Source organism: Manis pentadactyla, chromosome 18 (genome assembly GCF_030020395.1).
Source record: "Manis pentadactyla isolate mManPen7 chromosome 18, mManPen7.hap1, whole genome shotgun sequence".
Classification (NCBI taxonomy): Eukaryota; Metazoa; Chordata; class Mammalia; order Pholidota; family Manidae; genus Manis; species Manis pentadactyla.
In genome coordinates this window covers 11,266,987-11,286,860 of record NC_080036.1, presented here as the reverse complement: position 1 = coordinate 11,286,860, position 19,874 = coordinate 11,266,987, and the positions used below count along the sequence as shown (strand labels likewise).

General features: G+C 46.6%; 1 protein-coding gene across 1 annotated transcript in view; it reads right to left on the bottom strand.

The window, feature by feature from the left end:
* Nucleotides 1-19,257, bottom strand: part of ATP10A (ATPase phospholipid transporting 10A (putative)) — a 178,040-nt gene extending 158,783 nt beyond the window's left edge. Inside the window, 1 exon segment of the mRNA XM_036878686.2 lies at nucleotides 18,652-19,257. Coding sequence (XP_036734581.2) covers nucleotides 18,652-19,109 — 458 coding nt within the window. The 5' untranslated portion in view covers nucleotides 19,110-19,257.
* Between the last annotated feature and the right edge of the window lie 617 nt (nucleotides 19,258-19,874).

Below are 19,874 nucleotides of genomic sequence, written 5' to 3'. Positions count from 1 at the left end.
CTGTCATTAGCATCCCACATCATAGCAATCACAGGTGCACACATACATGCATACTAGTTCTTCCCAACATTCCCGTAGCTTCTTTCAATGTCCCTCCTTAAGCTTTAACCTCACAGATCCCCATCTATTCAGAGTTCACCCAGGAATCCGAAATAGGGAAGGTCCTTTGGAGATATTCAAGGAGAATTGATCCCCAGTATAGTATAAAGACAGATACATGACTGGCAACATGAAATCCCCAACATTTGAGCTATTTGGATAAATCCCACCATGCCCACAGCTATTGCCACAGGTCACATTAAATCTAGAAGCCATCTCTGGGTGTTCTTTCCAGCTGACACAAGAAATTCTAAATTCAAGAATGCTCAACAGGCAGCTGTCAGAGAGGGCTGTGACCCTCTGCCCCACCCCATGCATCCTGAGTGGCAGTGGGGAGAGGGGTCTCCCTGTGGTCCACGTCTGATGGTCCCATGGGGCTGAAGGTGGGCAAACCTGGTCTGTCCCAGCCACAAAGCAGCCAGTGTGGTGCCCCCAAGGATACCCACTGCGGCCTGCTGAGCCCCACCTGTGAAGTGACAGTGGACTGGAGCTGGAGCAACAGGGTCTGGGAGCCGCTGTGACATCCCCAGGGACATGTGAGATGATCTCAACTGCTCCCTGTCTCCAGTGACAGACTGCAGGTGTGACTGACCTCCCTGTTCCTGCGGTTACCAGTTACCACATGCCTCTGATTTGACTGAAAGAGGCACAGTCCTGAACAAGGGCCACAGTCCAGTCAAAGGGCTGGGCTCACCCAGGAGAATCCCAAAATGCAAGGAGAGAGTGGCACCTTTGTGTGACATGGAGACACTCACCGAGCAAGACCTCAGCTGCCACACACCCCGGCCGGTGATTTGCAGGGGCTAAGATGCACTAGCAGCAACTTCTCATACTGTTTCATTGCTGTGACTCAAAGTGCGAACCAAGCCCAGGAGCTGAGTAACAGTAAAGGAAGACAGAGGTGTGAGTTGACAAAAGGCAACAAAGACCAAGCCATGGCTTCAAAATCAGGCGGTCAGCACAGCCTCCCCTGTGTGAGCATCAGGGGCTCGGTGACAGGCTGCTGACGATGAGGCTGGCCTGCCCTTTCCGCTGCGGGGAGCCCCCCACTGTGCCCCTGCAGCCAGCCAGGAGGGCAGCCTCTGGACTCAAACGGAATCTCAGACTCCAAGACAAAGGGTAAGATAATACCTAGGCAACGAGAGCACAAAGGAGCACTTGGTCCAGTCTAAGCTGACAGCAGTTCTCCCAAGCTCACTGCATGTATCTGTCTGGTGGGACACATGGGAGGCCCCTGGAGACTTGTCCACTGGCAGTGCCACCCTGAGTTACGGAGCTGCAATGTCTCAGTTCAGGAGAGCAACACAAAAGCCAATGGTGGGAAAAGACTGCATGGTCCACGCTCTCCTAGCCACCACCCCAACTGCGCCATTCTGGGTACAGACCCTGCAAAGGGCATCCAAGTGAAATCTGTGCAAAACATCCCCATAAATGTAAAACTCAAGCAGCATCTACACACCCACGTTCACAACAGCATTACTTACAAAGGCTAAAAACGTGGGAGCCACCCAAGGGTCCAACACCAGATGAATGAATAAACAAAATGGGTATACAACAGGGCCCTAAGTGTTATTTGGCCTCAGAAGGGAAGGAAATTCTGACACATGCTACAATATGGGCGAACCTTAAAGACATGACAGTAAGTAAAATAAGCCAGACACAAAAAGACAAATAGTGCATGATTTCACTTATATATGGAACCTAAAGTAGTCAAGTTCATGGAGACAGAAAGTGGATGGTGGCTGCAGAGGCTGGTGAAGGAGGAAGGGGGAGTTAATGCTTAACTGAGTCACAGTTTCAGCTTGGGAAGATGAAAAAGTTCTAAAGATGGACACTGGCAGCGGCTGCCTGATAATGTGAATGCATTAATGCCACTAAATTGTATACTTAAAAAGGTAAAATGTTATGGTAAATGGTAAATGTTGTATATATTTTACCACAATAACATTTTTTAAAGTAAGGTACGGGAAGGAGCATGCTCAAAAGCAGGTGGCTGGTGGGGCCAAGTGGCACAGCTCGGGCTGCGCATTGTGAAATGACATTAGCATGCTGTCGTGCCAGTGGTGACCCACCCAGACTCAGGAAGTGGACTTGACCGACGCCCAGGACCTCATGGGCCCTGAGCACCGGAACCTTCCCCACAGCATACGGGAAGGGCTGACCCTCTGCACACACAGTGCGCATCTGTGGTGCCTGAATTTCTTCAAAACTTCATAAGTAGCGCTGGATAAAAAAGAAATTATGAGATCGGACTGGACAGATGTGCATCTGAAAGCCCAATATTCTTTCAGTGGGCTGATAACACAACATGAAGCTACCAGGGCCTGCTCCTGGGCAATAGGCCCTGAAGGGTTCTCATGCACAAAAAACATACCATCACTGTGCAGGAAAACATCACAACCCTCAATTGTAATTGCTATTTATCTTACTATGTATTTGTTCATATTTCATGCACAGCATGCCTATGATTTATATGTAAATAATACACATTGAATACACATGCACAAATGCTTTTTACTAGTGGGGTGTGAGATTTAAAAAGTTTGGACTCTGTTCCTCAAATCCACCAGCTACACTGAAAAGAAAGTCTGTAACAAGATTTATATTTTTCTAAAAAGCAGACATGTGGACTCTTTGGCATTTACTATTGATCATTTACCAGTCCGGGTCTTGGCATATATCTGGTTAACTTTCCGGTTTTAGACACTTTCTCAAAAGCCTGAAATATTTTAACAGCTGGTGCTATCTACACACATAGCCAAGATGAAAATGGCCCAGGATGCTCAGGCAGGGTCGCAGTGGCCCTGGGCCACATCACCTGGCACTGCAGAGCCCAAGGGCAATCTGGCCCACTCCTCAACTCTGCCCTCTGAGCTAAGAGCTCCCTCTCTGGGCTACCATTTCTGAGTGGATTGATGAAGGATATTCAAGTACCTCACAAGGCTGGCTGGCAACTTTACAAATTCATAAAAAATTCTGAAAAGCACACAGTGTTAAAGAAATGTGTGATGCTTTATCATTGAATATTTTTGACTTAAATGAACAAACACCTCTTTTCCGCCACATCATGTCTTCATTACCCCACTAAGCAATGGTGGGATTCTCATGTATTCTCAGCTTAATTAAAATGGTTGCAGATGTTTTTAACTGAAACTCTATAAATCAATAGTAACACACAAAAAGCTATTTATTGTTCAAGAACTTAGTATTTGTTAGATCTTCAAATGAACACGGCTGTATCATTTCCCACAGCCGCTGTACCAAATCACCACACGTCAGTGGCTGGCAACAATACAAACATGTTATCTTACAGTTCTAGAGGTCAGGAGTCTGAAATGGGTCTCACTTGGATAAAATCAAGGTTTCAGCAAGACTGGGGTCCTTCAGGAGGAGGTAGGATGCCTTTTCTGGCTTCTAGAGGCCACCCACATTCCTTGGGTTGCAACCATCTTCAAAGCCAGCCTCAATGTGTGTGATTTTCTTCTTACACTGCCTTTCTGCCCTCCTGCCTTCTACTTTTAAAGACTTGTGATTAGATTAAGGGCTCACCCAAATAAACCAGGATAATCTCCCTTTCTCAAGGTCAGCTGATTAGCAAGCTTAATCGCATCTGCAACCAGCCCTCATTCCCCTGTGCCATTAACCTAATACAGCAACAGGCTCTCAGGATTAGGACTTGGGCAACTCTGAGAGGTCATTATTATATACCATGCTCATCATGCCATGACTCAGATATCAGAAGCATTCATATGTTCATCCATTCAGAGATGCTGAGGCCCTGTTCTTACGCAAGAACCACAGGGACAGTAAAAACTGGCTGGTCCCAGAGTGGCCCAGAGGACAGGACAGAACAGTCAGCCTGTGGAAACAGCTGGAGCAGGCAAGGGCACTACCATTTGGGATACAGAGGTACTCCTGCTCCTGGCATAGATGGCAGCAGGAGGAAGCAGTTACTAGGCCTGGTAAAAGGGCTGGAGATGGGGTGAGGGTGGCAGAGTGCAGGGCACTATAGGTGTGCACAGAGCAGTAAGAGGACATGCCCCAAAGACCCCATGCACAGAGGTCCAGGGCTATAGCTCGGCATGCAGGGTGGAGATGACATGACACGCAGATTCACCAGAAGACTCAGAGACTCAAAGAAAACCACATAACATATTTATAAACTGAGGAAGACAGCTCAGTTCTGGTGGCAACGAGGAGGAGCAGCCAGGGGTGAGGCAATGATGAAGCAAGAGTCCTAAGTTAGGAGCTGATGTCAGATGTACAAGGAGGGCGTTGAGGGGCTGTGCTGAGTAGCTCAGGGGACCTGTCTTAAAATGCAGTTTGTTGGCATTCAGGTGTGGTGAGGACAACAGATCAGATGACTGCCACTGAGAAGGTAGTTTGTTATTCACTTTCCAAGAAGAGAGGGTCATGCCGCACCACAGGGGGCCACACAAGGAAGTGCCAGGGTTGGTCAGGAGGCAAGGGGAGTGGGGGAAACTTGGGCAAAAGTGCTTGTTATGGTCTCCAAGGGAAGGAACGGGCAAGGCAGGACAGCAGGTTTGGAAATAATTTCAGGGACTCTGGGGCACAGGGGCTGTCCTTAGAGTGCTCAGGGCTCCAAGTGTGAGAGCCCAGCCCGAGGGGAGGCTGCTGGGGGTGTGGGCTCTGCCTTGGTTGGTTTGCACAGGGAAAGTGCCCTCCCGGGTGAGTCATTTGCTGTCTCCAGGAATAGACTAGTCCTGGAGAAGCCATCCCTCCATAGCAGCAAGGCCTCAGATGTCAAACATCCGAATACAGACAATAAAAAGATGAGGGTGACCCTGGACTGATTTAAGATGTCCCTGCATGCACCAGTTGGGAACCGAGCCAAGAATCACAGACACGATGCTCCCCCCACCCATGCACACCCCTTTCTCCCAGGCCCACAGGCACAGTATGAAAAGAATTCCCTTGACATCTTTCCAGATCTTCCACAGAGGAATTAACAGGATGGGAAACCAAAAGGGGAAAATCAAGAAAATAAGGCAAGCAGCAGGGAGGTTCACATGGTCGGCAGTGCGTATATGCAGAGCCCCTGACCGTGTCCCTGCCCCCGGGGCGGCTGCAGCCCCGGGACTCCGTGCTGACCCTCAAGTCCGCGTGAGGGAGCCCCGGGCGCCACTGACAGAGCCACCCGGCCACAGGGGGCTCCCCGCTGTGAGAGGTGGCAAAGCAGCAACCAGATTTCAATGTAATGAATCAGACTTTCCTCCCCACTTAAAAATAATGACTTTCTTTAAAAAAAAAATTATAAATGGAAAATGTTACAATGCAAGTCACAATGCCAGTCAAGTGACAGGAAAAGTCACACACATCTGATTTGACTAAAGTCTGTCATAGCAAACATGAATAAAGAAAAGAATGTCAATGATGACAGTGCATTTGAAATGGAATTGCCTAGGTTTCTACCAATTAGTGATGAAGAACAAGCCGTATCTGGTATAATGTCACACCGTTTCATGAATGTACTCTCTCTTTCAGAACATGAATGCCATGTCTATGTTGAGGCTGTTGAATGGAGAGAGAACATCTGTGGTCCTTGTTTGTCTATAGGAGACATTCTGAAAGAGCTCACTTGGATTTATGCTTCAAAACATGGCTTGTTTGTCCAGAGAGACCAAAGCTCGGAGTACTCCGCGAGGAACCCCTGCCTCTCCCCCATAACGGGCTCTCCTGTGCTGTCTTTTTGCCTCAGACTGTTCTGAGTTTTCTGAGTCAACAGACGTTGGGCTCACCACTGGGCACCGAAGACGGCCCAGACAGAGGGCGGATGGATTCTGTAACGGAACCGGAGACGCGTCCCAGCTGGGCAGAAGGCAGAGGGGACGCCCCACCTGTGTGTCTGCCTGGGTGAGAGCCAAGAGCAGGAAAGGGTCAGGTCACACCCTAGGAGGCAGCCCGGGGCACCCTCTGCCACCCACTCACCCAACTCGAGAGCCGGAAAGGGTGAGACCTGTGTCTGGGCAACAGCAAACAGGCTGGCGGGAATGGGAGCCTGGCTGTCACAGGGAATGCCACCGCGCAGCCACGCTTGCGTCCCCACCTGCTGCCGGCACCCTTTGCCCATACCACCCACAGACCTTTCACAAAGGATAGAACTCAGAGCTTAAATTAACTCTCCTGAACTTGCCTTTTTAAAAAAATGTTCTTAGAAGTACCCCAGAACAAAGGGCAGGATGAGAAAGTAATGAAAAATGTTTAAATCAACAAAGGACTCAGTTCAAATGTCTGCTGACAGCTTCGTTTCCTTCTTTGTCATTAACCCCTCTGGGACTGGATTCCTTTGGTGCAGAAGTTTCCCATCAGAAAAGGGCTGGTTGCGAAACAAGAAGAGCCAGGGAAGAGGAGGGGGACTGGGGCTGGCGAGGCTCTGGAGCTTTGGAGGGACAGACTTTTAAAGACCAGTCCCCTCAGATCTGTCACACAGCCTGGGGCCTTTCTAGGAAAGTCGCAGTCCCGGAAGAGGCAAAGCTGATGCTAAAGGAAAAATAAGGCAGATCCCTATGCTGCTGTGATGCGTCACTGTTGTAAGATCACAAGCCCACGTAGCCCTCTTCTAAGGGGTCTGCAGGCTCATCTCTAGAAGGAGGGGCGCCGGGGCTGCTTGAGCTTTGTTTTCCTTTCAAAACCTAAATTCTTTTTTATAATAGTTGAAAAGCAAAGACACCATTAAATGGGTCAATGAGTTAAATTTATTTGATGTTTTAAAAGAAAAACAAAGGGCTATTACCAAATCCAACTGGATTTATAAAATACACTACACTTCTTTCAATGAATAATGTCTTAATTTTACCACTTCCCTAGAGTGTTTTTCTAGTGAAGTGCATTCCTAAGAAGATACTTGAGCAAACCAGGGGTACCCCTGGATTATTGGAGGTCCATGAAGTTAGCAATGGGAGTCCATGAGCTATTTCCAGTACTTCAAAATGCTTTTCAAAAACTTCCATTTACCCATGATAGAAGTACGCAGACTGAACACTTTAAATTATTTGTTTACCCTTGAAGTACATGTACATCAGTGTAATAACAATGCTAAGAAACATTTTGACCAAAAGATCTTAGTAACAACAATGGTAACAGGACTGGTAATAATCATAGTAATTATTATTATTACCTTATTATTATGACTTGCAGTTAGCGTTGGCAAACACTCCCCTGCCTGCCTGGCATTGCTCTTCCTCTCTGTGCACTGTCTCACTTAATCCTCAGAGGCTTCTGTCCTCCTGAAGTGAGAAAAGCAGGCTGAAGAGAGATACAGTCTACCTGGCATGTAACCGCTGGCTGAGGGGGTTTAAATTATCTCTGATTGACAACTTACTTAAAATGGGCAAAAGAATTTGTCTTTACCTAATAAATATAATTTGGTAAGCAAAGCATTTCAAAATGCAATATCCCCAGTTGAAATAAACCAGATGGTATGTCAGGGGCAACGCATACAAACTGCTCTCTGGGAAAATGCAAAAGCAGATAAACATGGAAAGCCAAGTTAAGAGTATTCTAAAAAAGCAGAAATCAAAACAGCCTTTTCATTTTTCCTGTGAGTTCTTTCAATGCACTCTATGCAGGCAGGTAAGTCTTATATAAGTAAGTACATTGGGCTCCCTTCTTACAGGAATTCAAAAAAGCAGCTGGACCACCCCACTAGGAAAGGCAGGACCCTACTAGTCACACAGCAGGGTCATCCCAAATTAAAGATACAGAAATGTGGACCAGCTTTGACTTTAAATGGACTTTGAAAAGTTCATTTCAATGAGGGTCTGACTTGCCTTGGGGACAGCGCAGTTCTTAACAGGGTAGGATTGTTCAGAGCAAGGCAAGGACATCACATACCATTCAGTAGCCTGGCCCAGAAGCACCATGTTCCAGGAGACCAACAGTCACTCTGATAACTAAACTTTTGCAAACATGCCTAGAGGCAGGACTTCCCCCCATAACCTGCAGAGTGGATGACTACCATATACGTAACACCAGATGAGGACCCAGCTAGGCCACAGCATGGCACACTAGGAACAGACACACTGGGCTCCAGGGGCCACTGAAAGCCACAAGATGATTGCTGTAAAAATAACATGACATCTAATCCAGTTAAAAACTGGGCAAAGGACCTGAATAAATGTTTTTCAAAGAAGATAGGCAAATCACCAACAGGTACATGAAAGGGTGCTCAACATCACTAATCACCTGAGGAATATAAATCAAAAGCACAATGAGATATGATCTCACATGTGTTAGAATGGCTATTATCAAAAAGGCAAACAATAACAAGTGTTGGTGAGGATGTGGACAAATGGGAACTGTTGTACACTACTGATGGGAATATAAATTGCTGCAGCCACTAGGGAAAACAGTATGGAGTTACTGAAAAAATTAAAAATAGAACTACCATATGATTCAGCAATTCCACTTCTGGGAAAATATCCAAAGGAAATGAAAACATTATGTTGAAGAGATATCTGCACCTCCATGTTCACTGCAGCACTATTTACAATAGCCAAGACATGGGAACAGTCTGAGTGCCCACTAACAGATGAATGGGTAAAGAAGCTGGCATACATGAATATTGTTCAGCCATGAGAAAGAAGGAAATCCTGCCATTTGAGACAACATGGATAAACCTTGAGGGCATGATGCTTCGGGAAATAAATCAGACAGAAAAATAAACACTATATGATATTACTTGCATGGAATCAAGGGGGAAAGAAACTTCATAGAAAAAAACAGATCAAATTTGTGGTTGCCAGAGGCAGGGGATGGGGGAGTTGGGGAACTGGGTGAAGGTGGTCAATAGGTACAAACTTTCAGAGAAGATAAATAAGCAGCAGAAATGCAATGTACAACATGATGACTGCACTTAACACTGCTGTGGTGTATTTCAAAGTTAAGAGAATGAATCCTAAGAGTTCTTACCACAAGGAAAAACAGGTTACTAAAAAATTGTGCCTATATGAGATGAAAGGTGTTCACTAAACTTACTGTGATGATCAATTCACAATACCTGTAAGCCAAGTCATTATGCAGTGCACTTTAAACTTACAGAGTGCTGCATGTCAATTACATCTCAATAAACCTGGGGGAAAAAATAACAAGTGCTCTCTTAGTTCCAGAAGTGGGGTAGGAAATGTTAAACGCCTGGAATGTGGACCAAAAGAAATGGTTGTAGCTTATATCAAAAGGACTCAGGAACCAACCTGATTGACACCTACTGACCAAAAACCATCAATTACAATAATAACTACAATGAACCCCAAACCAAGGCATTATATTTAAATGTATGAATTCCATATTAAATAAATCCATTATAATAACTAAAAAAAACTAAATACCCCTTAGTAAAAGTGGTCAATTCCAAAACCAGGGTAAAGAAAATAGAAGATAAACTTGGAAATCTTATAGAGCCAGAAGGTAAGGAAGAGCTCTAGAAAAGCTGGGGATGTGTCAGGGACACAAGATCCAGCCTGGGTGAGCTCCCAGTCACCAAAGCTGGAACAATGTAAGCAACAGGATAAACTATAACAGTACTAGACTTTAACCCATAGAATAAAATAAATAGCCATTAGTCTGCAATGATACCAATAAATACTTGGTGAATAAATCAATGAGGAAGGAAAAAAAAATGTCTCTTCTAAGAATTTCAGTTCATAAATATAGAAAAAATGAGAGAAAAACACCACCAGGGTAATTACTGCAGGCAAGATGCATCCATGAATCCTAATACTGGAAGGCACAGTATGAGGAGAAATAAAATAACTACCATAATCTCAAAGCATCTACTTCAAGATATTTATTTTTTATAAAAGGGAAAAAATGTATAATGCAGAAACACAGCAGACAGCAACCTAACCAAGTGATCAAAGTTACCATCATCTATTATTGATATATCTCAGCATATACCCCATGATATCAGGTGCTGAAGAGGGCATCACTTTGGTGGCATTACTGCCAAAAAATCCAAATTATCAATCCAACTGTGAGAAACAACAGACAGACGAATCCAAACTGAGGACAATTCTACTGGGCAGCAGGTAGGAACACCAGAATGGTGAAGCGAGGACCTCTGCAAATCTGCTTAGCATAAAAACAACACTGCAAAAATTTCCGCATCAATTTTTTCAGCCTCTGGATATTAACAAATAAGGCTTGCCACAATCTGAAGAGAGTTTGTTTAAGAAAAACTGTGGAACCTCAGTAAGAACAGTAGCATTTGTGTGTTTGCACTTGGCCGACTCCTGTCTCTGTTTCCCTAGCTCCATAATACCTGTGAAAACCAACTGACTTGATGCCAGTAGAAGCAGCAGGCTGAGTTCAGATTTCCTCAAAGAGTCCCAAACCCCAGAACAGTATTGATACAGGAGCTAGTTGGGACTTTATTTTGTGGGAAAAACCCTATACCCAGGACATACATCAAAAACAATCAGCAGCAATTGTTTAACATTGCAGCTGCTTAAGGCTGCTGTCCAGTCAGGACAAACAAGACAAGTGTGGTTTTTAATAATTGTTTTCTCCTACAATCTGGATTTAAAACATGGTAACATAAAGCAACAACTATAAATCTATGTTGATGGACTTATAATGTGTAAAGATGTAATATATATGAGAATAGTAGCACAAAAGAGAGGGAGAGAACAGAACTATGTTGGAGCAAAGTTTCTATATACTATGGAAATTGTTGGCATCAATCTGAATTAGACTATTTTAAATTAAGATGCTATTTGTAATCCCCAAAGCATCATTGAAAAAGTAATTAAAAACATAATATAGTAAAAGAAACAAGGAATTAAAGTATTATACTATTATACTATATAATATTTATTTAAATAAGGCAATAATGGAAAACTACTGAGCTGAAACACATAGGACATATAGAAAACAAGTAGAAAACTGGCAGTCATAAATCCTACCTTATCAGTAATTATATTAAAGTGTTAATAAAGATGTAGCAACATATTAAATCAACTAGACCTAACAGATACCTATGGAACTTCTCATACAAGAGAATTCCCTTTTTATATTCAAGCACACACAGAACAATCTCCAGGATAGATTATGAAACAAATCTCAACAAATTTAAAAGATTGATGTCATACAAAGTATTTCAATAAAATAAAATTAGGAATCAATAACAGAAAGAAATTTGAAAAACTCATGAATATGTGGCAATTAAACAAGACATTCCTAAATGACCAATGAGTCAAAAAAGAAATCACCAGGGAAATCAGAAAATAGTTTGAAAGATAAATGAAAACACAATACATCCAAACTTATGGGACACAACTGAAGTTGTTATTACAGGGAAATTTATAGCTATAAACCTCTAAATTAACAAAGGAAAAAGATCTAAAAAAATTAACCTAGCTTTCCATGTTGAATAAGTACAAAAAGAAGAGCAAACTAAACCTAAGGTCAACAGAAGGAAAGAAATAATAAATATTAGAGCAGAAAAAAATGAAAGAGCATAGAACAATAGAGAAAAATCAACAATACAAAAATGTTGGTTCTTTGACAAGTTCAACAAAACTGGAAAACCTTTAGCTAAAATGACCAAGCAAAACATAGCGAAAGCTCTAAATTATTAAAAGCAGTCAGTAATAAAAGAGAATACATCATTACCAACTTTACAGAAATACAAAGGATTACAAGGGGATATAATGAGCAACTGTATGCCAACAAATGAGAGAACATACATGAAATGGACAATTTCCCAGATAAGATACAAAACTATCACAACTGACTTAAAAACAAATGGAGAACTTGAATGAACCTATAACAAGTAAAAAGACTGAACTAATAATTTTTAAACACCCCCACAAAAAAAAGACCAGTCCTAGACTGAAGTTCAATCTTGAATTCTTCCATTTACTGAGGTATTAATACCAGTTCTTCACAAACTCTTCCAAAAAAGAGAATAGAAGAAACTCCTCAACTTATTATATGAGGCCAGTACAGTATTTTCTTTATAGCAAAACCAAAGATATACACACACCACCACCACCCCCACACACATGCACCCAGATGCACACCAATATCTCATATGAATACAGATGTAAAAATCTTCCATAAATTCTAGTAAACTGAATCCAGCAAATTATAAAAAGGATTATATATATATATATATATATACCATGACCAAGGAGGATTTATCTTAGGAAGGCAAGACTGGCTTAACATATGACAATCAGTCAATGTAATATATATACTAATTTAATAAAGGACAAAAGCCACATAATCATGACAACAGATGAAGAAAAAGCATTTAACCAAATCCAAGACTCTTTCTTGATTTAAAAAAAGAAAAAAAAGGACTCAACAAAGTAGCAAGAGAAGGAAACTTTCTCAACCTGATAAGGTCACCTATAAAAAGCCATAGCTAGCACCATACTTAATGGTGAGACAAGGGATGTTTGCACCCTCAGATCAGGAACAAGACATGATTGCATATCAAAACCCTAGAGAATCTACAAAGCAAACATTAGCACTAACGAGTGGGTTAACATGGTGGTATGATACAAGACCAATATGCAAAAGGAGTACAATACTCATTAATGCATCAAGGGGAAAACTGTGTTGAAGAAAGAATGTAGTTCAATTAATAGCTTTATGCTAATATTAATATCTTAGTTGTGGTCATTGTAGTATAGGTAAGTAAAATGTTAAGATTAGCGGAAGGCAGGTGAGGTTTGTACAGGAATTCTGTACTAGTTTGGCAACTTCTCTATAGATGTAAAATTATTTTAAAATAAAAAGTTAAAAAATTTTAGAAAGCAAACTGGTTCCCAATGGAAGATGCTAGTGGTCCAAATCAATCGCTTCTCTCTCCTTTCCTATATGAGCTGCACACTGGGAAACCAGGTAGAAGAGGTGAGGAGCGTCTTTATAAAAGTACTCCTGATAATAAACAGAAGAGTTAGACTGCTGCCATGTTGCAATCTCAAACATACTAACACAATTAGGCCATGATCCACGGTCACTGCCACCACAAACAGAGGGGTAAAGAAACGCTATGTTCTTCTTGATCAAAATGCATACTGCCACCTATGAAGAAAGCATCCCACCCAACGACCACTGCTCAGGAATTACAATAGAAAGGGACATGTTACATGATATCAAAGGAGACTGAAGACACATTAGGCAAAAAGGCAAACGTAATGAAGAGACCTTATCTGGATCTGATTCAAACATGCAAACTGAAAAAAAAAAATGAGACAAGCGGAAATGTGAAATCAGATTGGGTGTTTAAGAATATTAAGGAATCATATTGTAATTTTTTAAGTATGATAACAGTATTGTTTTAGTTTTAAAAAGAGGCATTGCTTTCTAAAAAATACTGAAACATTTACAGAAGAAATGTCAAGATGTCTGGAACATGCTTCAAAAGGGAAAGAGGGAGTGGGTGGGAATATGGATAAAATAATGTTGGCCAGGGGCTGCTAACTGTTGAAATGGATGATGGATGCACAGAGGTGTGTTACATGTGCAGGTCTCTGTATGTGTGAATAGAACAAAATTAGAAATCAACAACAAAGAAATTCAGAAAACTCACAAATACATGAAAACGAGACAAGACAGTCTTAAACCACCAACAGGTCAAAGAAGAAATCACAAGGGAAATTACAAAATACCTCGAACTAAATAAAATTTTCATTTTTTTTTAAAATGAAGCCTACCCCTCTTGTGGGCAGGCAGGGGTGGCAGGTACAAGAATCACTACAAACACAGAGTGAGAGCAGGATGGCTCGGGGCTCAAGCTATGGCACAGCCACAGGGAGACCTCAGGCAAGCTATCAGGTCCTGGAGCCTCAGTTTCCTCATCTGTGAAATGGAGATGTGAAAAGTAATGGGATGTTGGGAGCTGAAGATGGAATTATGCATAAAGAACATGTGGCTCATGTCAACAAGTAAAATGAAAACTGCCCCATGACCAAGTCTGCCTTCCAAGGGCAGCCAAGGTTTTAGGGAAAGAAAGGGTCTTTTTCTAGAACTTGACCCCATAATAAGCCCATGTGACACATGACAGGCATCAAAGAAAAATGATTTCCAAAAACCTTGTCCAGATGCTATTCTTCCAGTGCCTACCTTACTCCCCTCGTGCCCCAGAGGGATGACCCGGCTCAAAGAGGACTTGCATTATCCTGGCTTGTTCCTGACCCCCAGGTCTTGTCCTTGTGTCTCTGCTTTTGCAAATCTTCCACTCTGAGTAAGACAAAGATGCTATGCTTCCCAAAGGGAAAGGTGTTTCTGGCGCTGGCTAGGAAGAGATGCAGCTCTCCAGGAAAGGGAGGGAATGGAGGGAAGGAGAGGGGAGAGAAGATAACGAACAGGAAACCAAAGGAGAACTTGGTTGGGTGTCATTTCAGGCTCTTCTGAAAACACAAATCATGAAGCCCAGGGTTAAGGGGGTTGACGGATAACCCCAGTGAGCTGGGGAAATGAAGTGAGAATCAGAGGAAAGGGAAGAGACAAAAATTACAGTCATTCCAAGATAAGCATGAGAGCACTCCCTAACTACCTGTTTTCCCAAAAGATGATGGAAAGACACCAAGACATCACACTCAAATCCAAACACAGAGCCCAAAAGACTCAGGGCAAAGTCACCCCAGCCATTGCAGGCACAAATGCTACTGCTTCCGTCGGCTGAGACAAAGACACTGAAAGGTGTAAGACTGCATTTAAGTCATCACAAAGCATAAGGAAGCAAAAGGCAATTGCATGACTAAGATCAGCAGGCGGTGAGGCAGAGGGAGAGAGAACCAGAGGACAGGAACTCTGGCCCCAACAAGGGCCACAGGGTCAGGGCCAGAAGGGGCGTGTGGACGGGGCGAGGTCTGCTCGCCTCAGCGCGTGTCACTCACTGGCCCCTGTGGTTGGAAAGGTGGTGACAGTGCTTTCCACAATTCACCACTCACACCCCCTGCTTCCTCCCTTCGCCCTTCTAGAAAGCTTTCTTCTTCAATTTGCTGACCTACCTCCTCTGATAACTATTCTCTGCTTTTCCACCACCAGAAGCACTGCTCTCTGGACTGTGTGTTCCCATCCCCTCCTCTTCTCTAGTCCCACCAGCCTTGGACCCTGTGGTCATTCGCTGCCCCCTGCAGCCCCGGCTCCTTGTGGCACCTGCCTCAACCCAGCTGCACACTCTGTGCTGGAGGCCAATGCCCATCAGCAAAAGTGAAGTACAAGCTCCTACCAACAGAAAACTGAGCGGTGTTACCCTAGTGTCCCTCCAGGATGCACCAGGCCCTTCCCACCTGTGGGAGGCAGTGTCTCCAGCCAGCCTATGCCAGCCCCACGGAGGTCTTTGTGACCAAGGAGAGCTTCCTTCACCCACCCCAACCAACCAGACCACAGCCAAGGGATGCTCGACTGACCCCGCCCGCTGGCCCTGGCCACAGGCAGGACCCAGGCCTCTGGATCAGCAGTGCTCTTGCCCGTCCCACCGGGTGTGACTCAGGAGAATTTTCCTAAATCCAGTCTGACATCCTTAAGAAGACACAATGGGCTCAGGACATGGAGACAGAGGGCCGCTTCTCAACCTTCTGCATGTTAACAGAGCTATGGTGTAGAAACCAGCAGCCTAGGGTGGGGAGGGAGTGCCTGGGAAGTTGCATTTCTAACAAGCCTGTTGGGCATTCTCATAGAGACAGGACCCAAGGACTTTTATGAGAAGGACTGGACCTGGCCTCAGAGCATAATGGCATAAATAAGTGACGCTCTGCAGGCTGCAATCAGAATACAAAGGGCTGCCCAAGAGAAGCCACTGTCCAGAAACAGGGTCAGCAAGTCAAGTTTCCTCAGCTGAAGTTTGCACTCCCTCCACGTTTACATGTGCTTTGACCGGACATCCCTTTGTACATTAACCAGAGCAATGACACAATACAGAGCAGACTCTGGTCACACTGCACTTCCCACTGTCTCTGCAGTAGCCAAAGGCACAAAACCTTGGCTTGACATAAAATCAGTCATTTCTGGGCTTCTCTGCCAGTCCCGAGGCCAGCTCCCTGGGATCCTGGGTTTCACGCCCACACACTCACACAGGTTACCAGCTGGATGCAGTCTCAGGGTGCCCTGATCCTGTCACATGCCCCTCCACCAGCACCCTGTGGTTTCTCACCTGCAGCACCTATCTTCCCACCCCTTGTCTGGCCACATCCTCCCTGGTCCTCAGACACATGCTATCCTCTGGACAGCCTCTCCTGACCTGCCTTCTGCATCTCCACTCAGGGGCCCCAGTGGACAGAAACCACTGTGGCACCGTAAGCTCTGGGTGAGACCCATCCCCCCTCCTTCTATCTCCAGGAGCTCAGAGGAGCTGCTCAGGGCACTGGCTGAGCCAATGGGCAGGAGTCACAAGGCAGCTACATGCAGCCTGAAATGCATGCACAGATCATGGAGGACAGGGGAGGGCTCAGAAATCCACACAACTCACAGCCCAGCCTGAAACACCAACCCCTGCAAAGGAAAAGGATTGGACCTGGCCTCAGAGCAGGAATGACTGTCCTCTCCACATACAGCCACCAGCCTTCTCACACCCATGCAGCTGCACCCACAGACCCTTCCCAGCGAGAAGGCCCGCTCTCTCCCCAGGAAAGCGGTCAGGGAATTCATCTTGGGAGCTGGCAGGTGCTGGGGGCTTCTCCTGAAAGCACCAGTGTCCGGAGGACCTGCCTGGGAGGACTGGGCTGAGGCTTTAAGAATCAAGGTTGGGTCAAGGCAAAGGGGATGAGAATGCTGACGGGTGCACTCCAAGGAGCAGACGAAGGTTTCAATATCCCAGGAGGCCTCTCACGGTCATGGAGGCCAGAGAACTACTCCTGGGTACCCCCTCTCAGTTCTTTCATCTGCATGTTGGGGGTGATGGTTGTTATAAGAGTCAAATGACTTAATGGATTGAAAGCACTTTGTTAACTGAAAATAAACCCTATTTCCTGAGGCCTAAGACTTACTTAAAAGGATGCTACAGGGGCTCCTGGCTCAGTGATAGAAGTGTTACAGTTGCTGGAGTCCTTGCACCAGGGCCACTGAGGACGTCTGTGTAAGCGGTAGATCCTTCTGCCTCGGCTTCAGGCTTCTGATGAACAGGAACCTGGGAATCCCACTGCCTTTTCACCTGACATCATGCTTGCTAACTGGACAGTAGGCATCCCTTGAGAGCAAGCAGGGCAGCTTACGCACAGTGTGGCCATTAATAGAAGAATTACCTCTGCGTTAATTACTCAGATTCCTGGACCCAACCCCAGATGAGCTTGGTCAGAAACACTGGGGATGGAGCCTGAGAACTGTTGATTTTAACAAGCTAACCAAGTAATTCCTATATAAATTTAAGAAGCACAAGCAGCAGAATATTGGAAAAACTGTGGAGTTGGGAAGATCTGGGTTAAGTTCTAATACTACTACATAGCAGCTGTGTGGACTTGCACCACTTACTTAACCTCTCTGAACCTATGTTTACTGGTCTGTAAAATAAGTATGAAGCACAACCAGTGTTTTTGGGAGGGTCAGAGATACTCAAAGGCATTTTGGTCTTCATCTAAGCTATCCTAAAAGGCAGGAATAACTGTGACCCCCATCTTTTAGGGGAGCAATTTACCACTAAGAGCACAAAAGTCCCCTCACATGCTATGGAGGCTGGACAAGGCTAATGTCCTCCACCTTGGGGGCCCATATTAGCCCCTAAACCAGAACTCAAGCAAGGTGAATGGAAGGGAAAGATGGGCTGGGCTCTGGAAGGAGGTCAAGGCTGCTTGCCTTACTGAGGTTTGTGACCCTGATGTGGCCTCAGCTAGTAGAAAAAATTTCCAAGACGGATTTGCAAGAAGCTCTCTTGGGGTGGGGATTATAAAAGGAGAGAAGACCGCAGTCATCCTGGACAGGTCCACCCTGAGGGTCCAGAGGTAGGGAGAGGTGCAGGCAGAAAGGAGCAGGAGGACCCAGTGGGGGGAGAGTCCCTGAAACAAACTACAGGCAGGGCTTGACAACCCTCCAAGCTTCAGTCTTTCCATCTGGAAACTTGGATTAATGTTAAGATAATTAAACAGTCAACTATGGGCTGGTGCCCAGCTGGGTGGCCCGCTCACAGCAACGGAGAGACGTGGCTATTACTCCTCCTGCCCTTTCATTTATCTGGTCTGTGCAGGGCACGTGAGAACTTAGCGGCAGTTTCACTTCTGTCCCAAGAAGAGATGTTTTAAGACTGAACTTTACATTCCTGTGTGGATTGTTAAAGTTGTTAAACATCCTGGCCCACAGTCTGGCCAAAGGCTGAGGCAGGGACTTCAGGCCAGGGTGCCTGGGAACAGATTTCCCTCCTTTTTACTTACAAGGAGGGCGCAGTGGTGAGGACGCCCAGCGACCGCTGGATTCCAGCCCCTGGATCATTCCGATTCAGTCAGGACGGGGTCCCCGGGCGCGCCCCAGCATCTAGGGCCCTTAGCCCCCCGGCGAGCCCCTCTATGGTCCACCCAGCCCGGTGCCACTCACTCCGCGCCCAACACCAAGGTCCAGGACGCGCGCCCCCGCCGGGCCCGCCCGGCTCACCTGCTGAAGACGAGGCAGCCCAGGTGGTTGATCTCGTGGTCAGAGCGGTGGCGGCTGTAGTCCTCCCACAGGTCCTTGAAGGCCGTGACGGCCAGGATGAAGAGCACGGGGGCCAGCGCCAGCCCCGGCTGGAAGGCGTTCACCGCCGGCACGAAGTTGAGCAGCGCGATGAAGACGAAGTACACGTTGGCCAGGCGGTGGAACTGCTCGAACAGGTTCTTGGGCAGGAAGGACAGCAGAGTGTACTTGGTGGTCTTGAGCCGGTTGTCGGCCAGGTGCTGGGCGCCCGCACGAAGCCGCCGCCGCGCGCCCGTGGCCGCGCCCGCCGCAGGGTCCTCGACCCCCGGGGGCGGCAGCAGGTTGGAGCGCACGGTGCGCGTCCAGCCCTCGCGGCGCCGCCGCCGCCGCCGCCGCCCCGGGGGCCCGGGCTCCTCCGCCGCCGGCGGCTCCCACTGCATGGCCGCGTGTCGCCGCGCCCGGCTCCTCCGTCGCTCGCGCCCGCCCGCGCCGGCCTCCTAGGTGATCATCGCCGGCGGCCCGGGCGCGGCGGCGCGGGCTCCCCTCCGGCGGGACGCGCGGAGAAGGCGGTCAGCGCCCGCCCCGCCCCGCCGGCCGCCCAGCCGCCCGGCCGGATCGGGGCTGGGCGCGGGCGGGGCCCGGCGCGGAGCCTCCCAGCCCCCGGACGCGCGCCCGCCGGCGTCCCCGCCCCGCCCCGCCCCGCGCCCCGCGCCGGGCTGGGACCCCGCGGAGCGCGGGCCGCCAAGACAGCGAGCGCTGCGAACTCTGCAGAGCCCCGTCGATTCATTTCCCAGTAGCGTCAGTTCGGGCCCAGAACTCTGCAAGCACGTCCTGCCTCCCGTAGGAGAGGTGTAGCTGCAGCAGGAGACGGAAAGGCCCGGCAGCCGCCTAGCAGCTCTCCGGGGCAGTCCGGGGCCAGCCTGCTCCCGAAACCAGCTGGAATCAAAACCCAGATAGGTGGTGGCACGCCAGTGCTCCGATTTCTAAGTTTATTTACCCGGGACACCTGCCTCTAGGAGAGCCCAGAAATTCCATTCTGCTTTGCGTCTACCCCGTCGCCACCACTTCCCAGCCTCCAGCTGCTTCCAGATTCACTTCTTGGGTGAACTAGACTTTCCATGACCATCACTGCCTTTCCTTCCTTTCCTAAATAGGATTTATTTTTTAACTGAAGAGAGGAACATCTCTCCGCAGCAAAGTCAGGC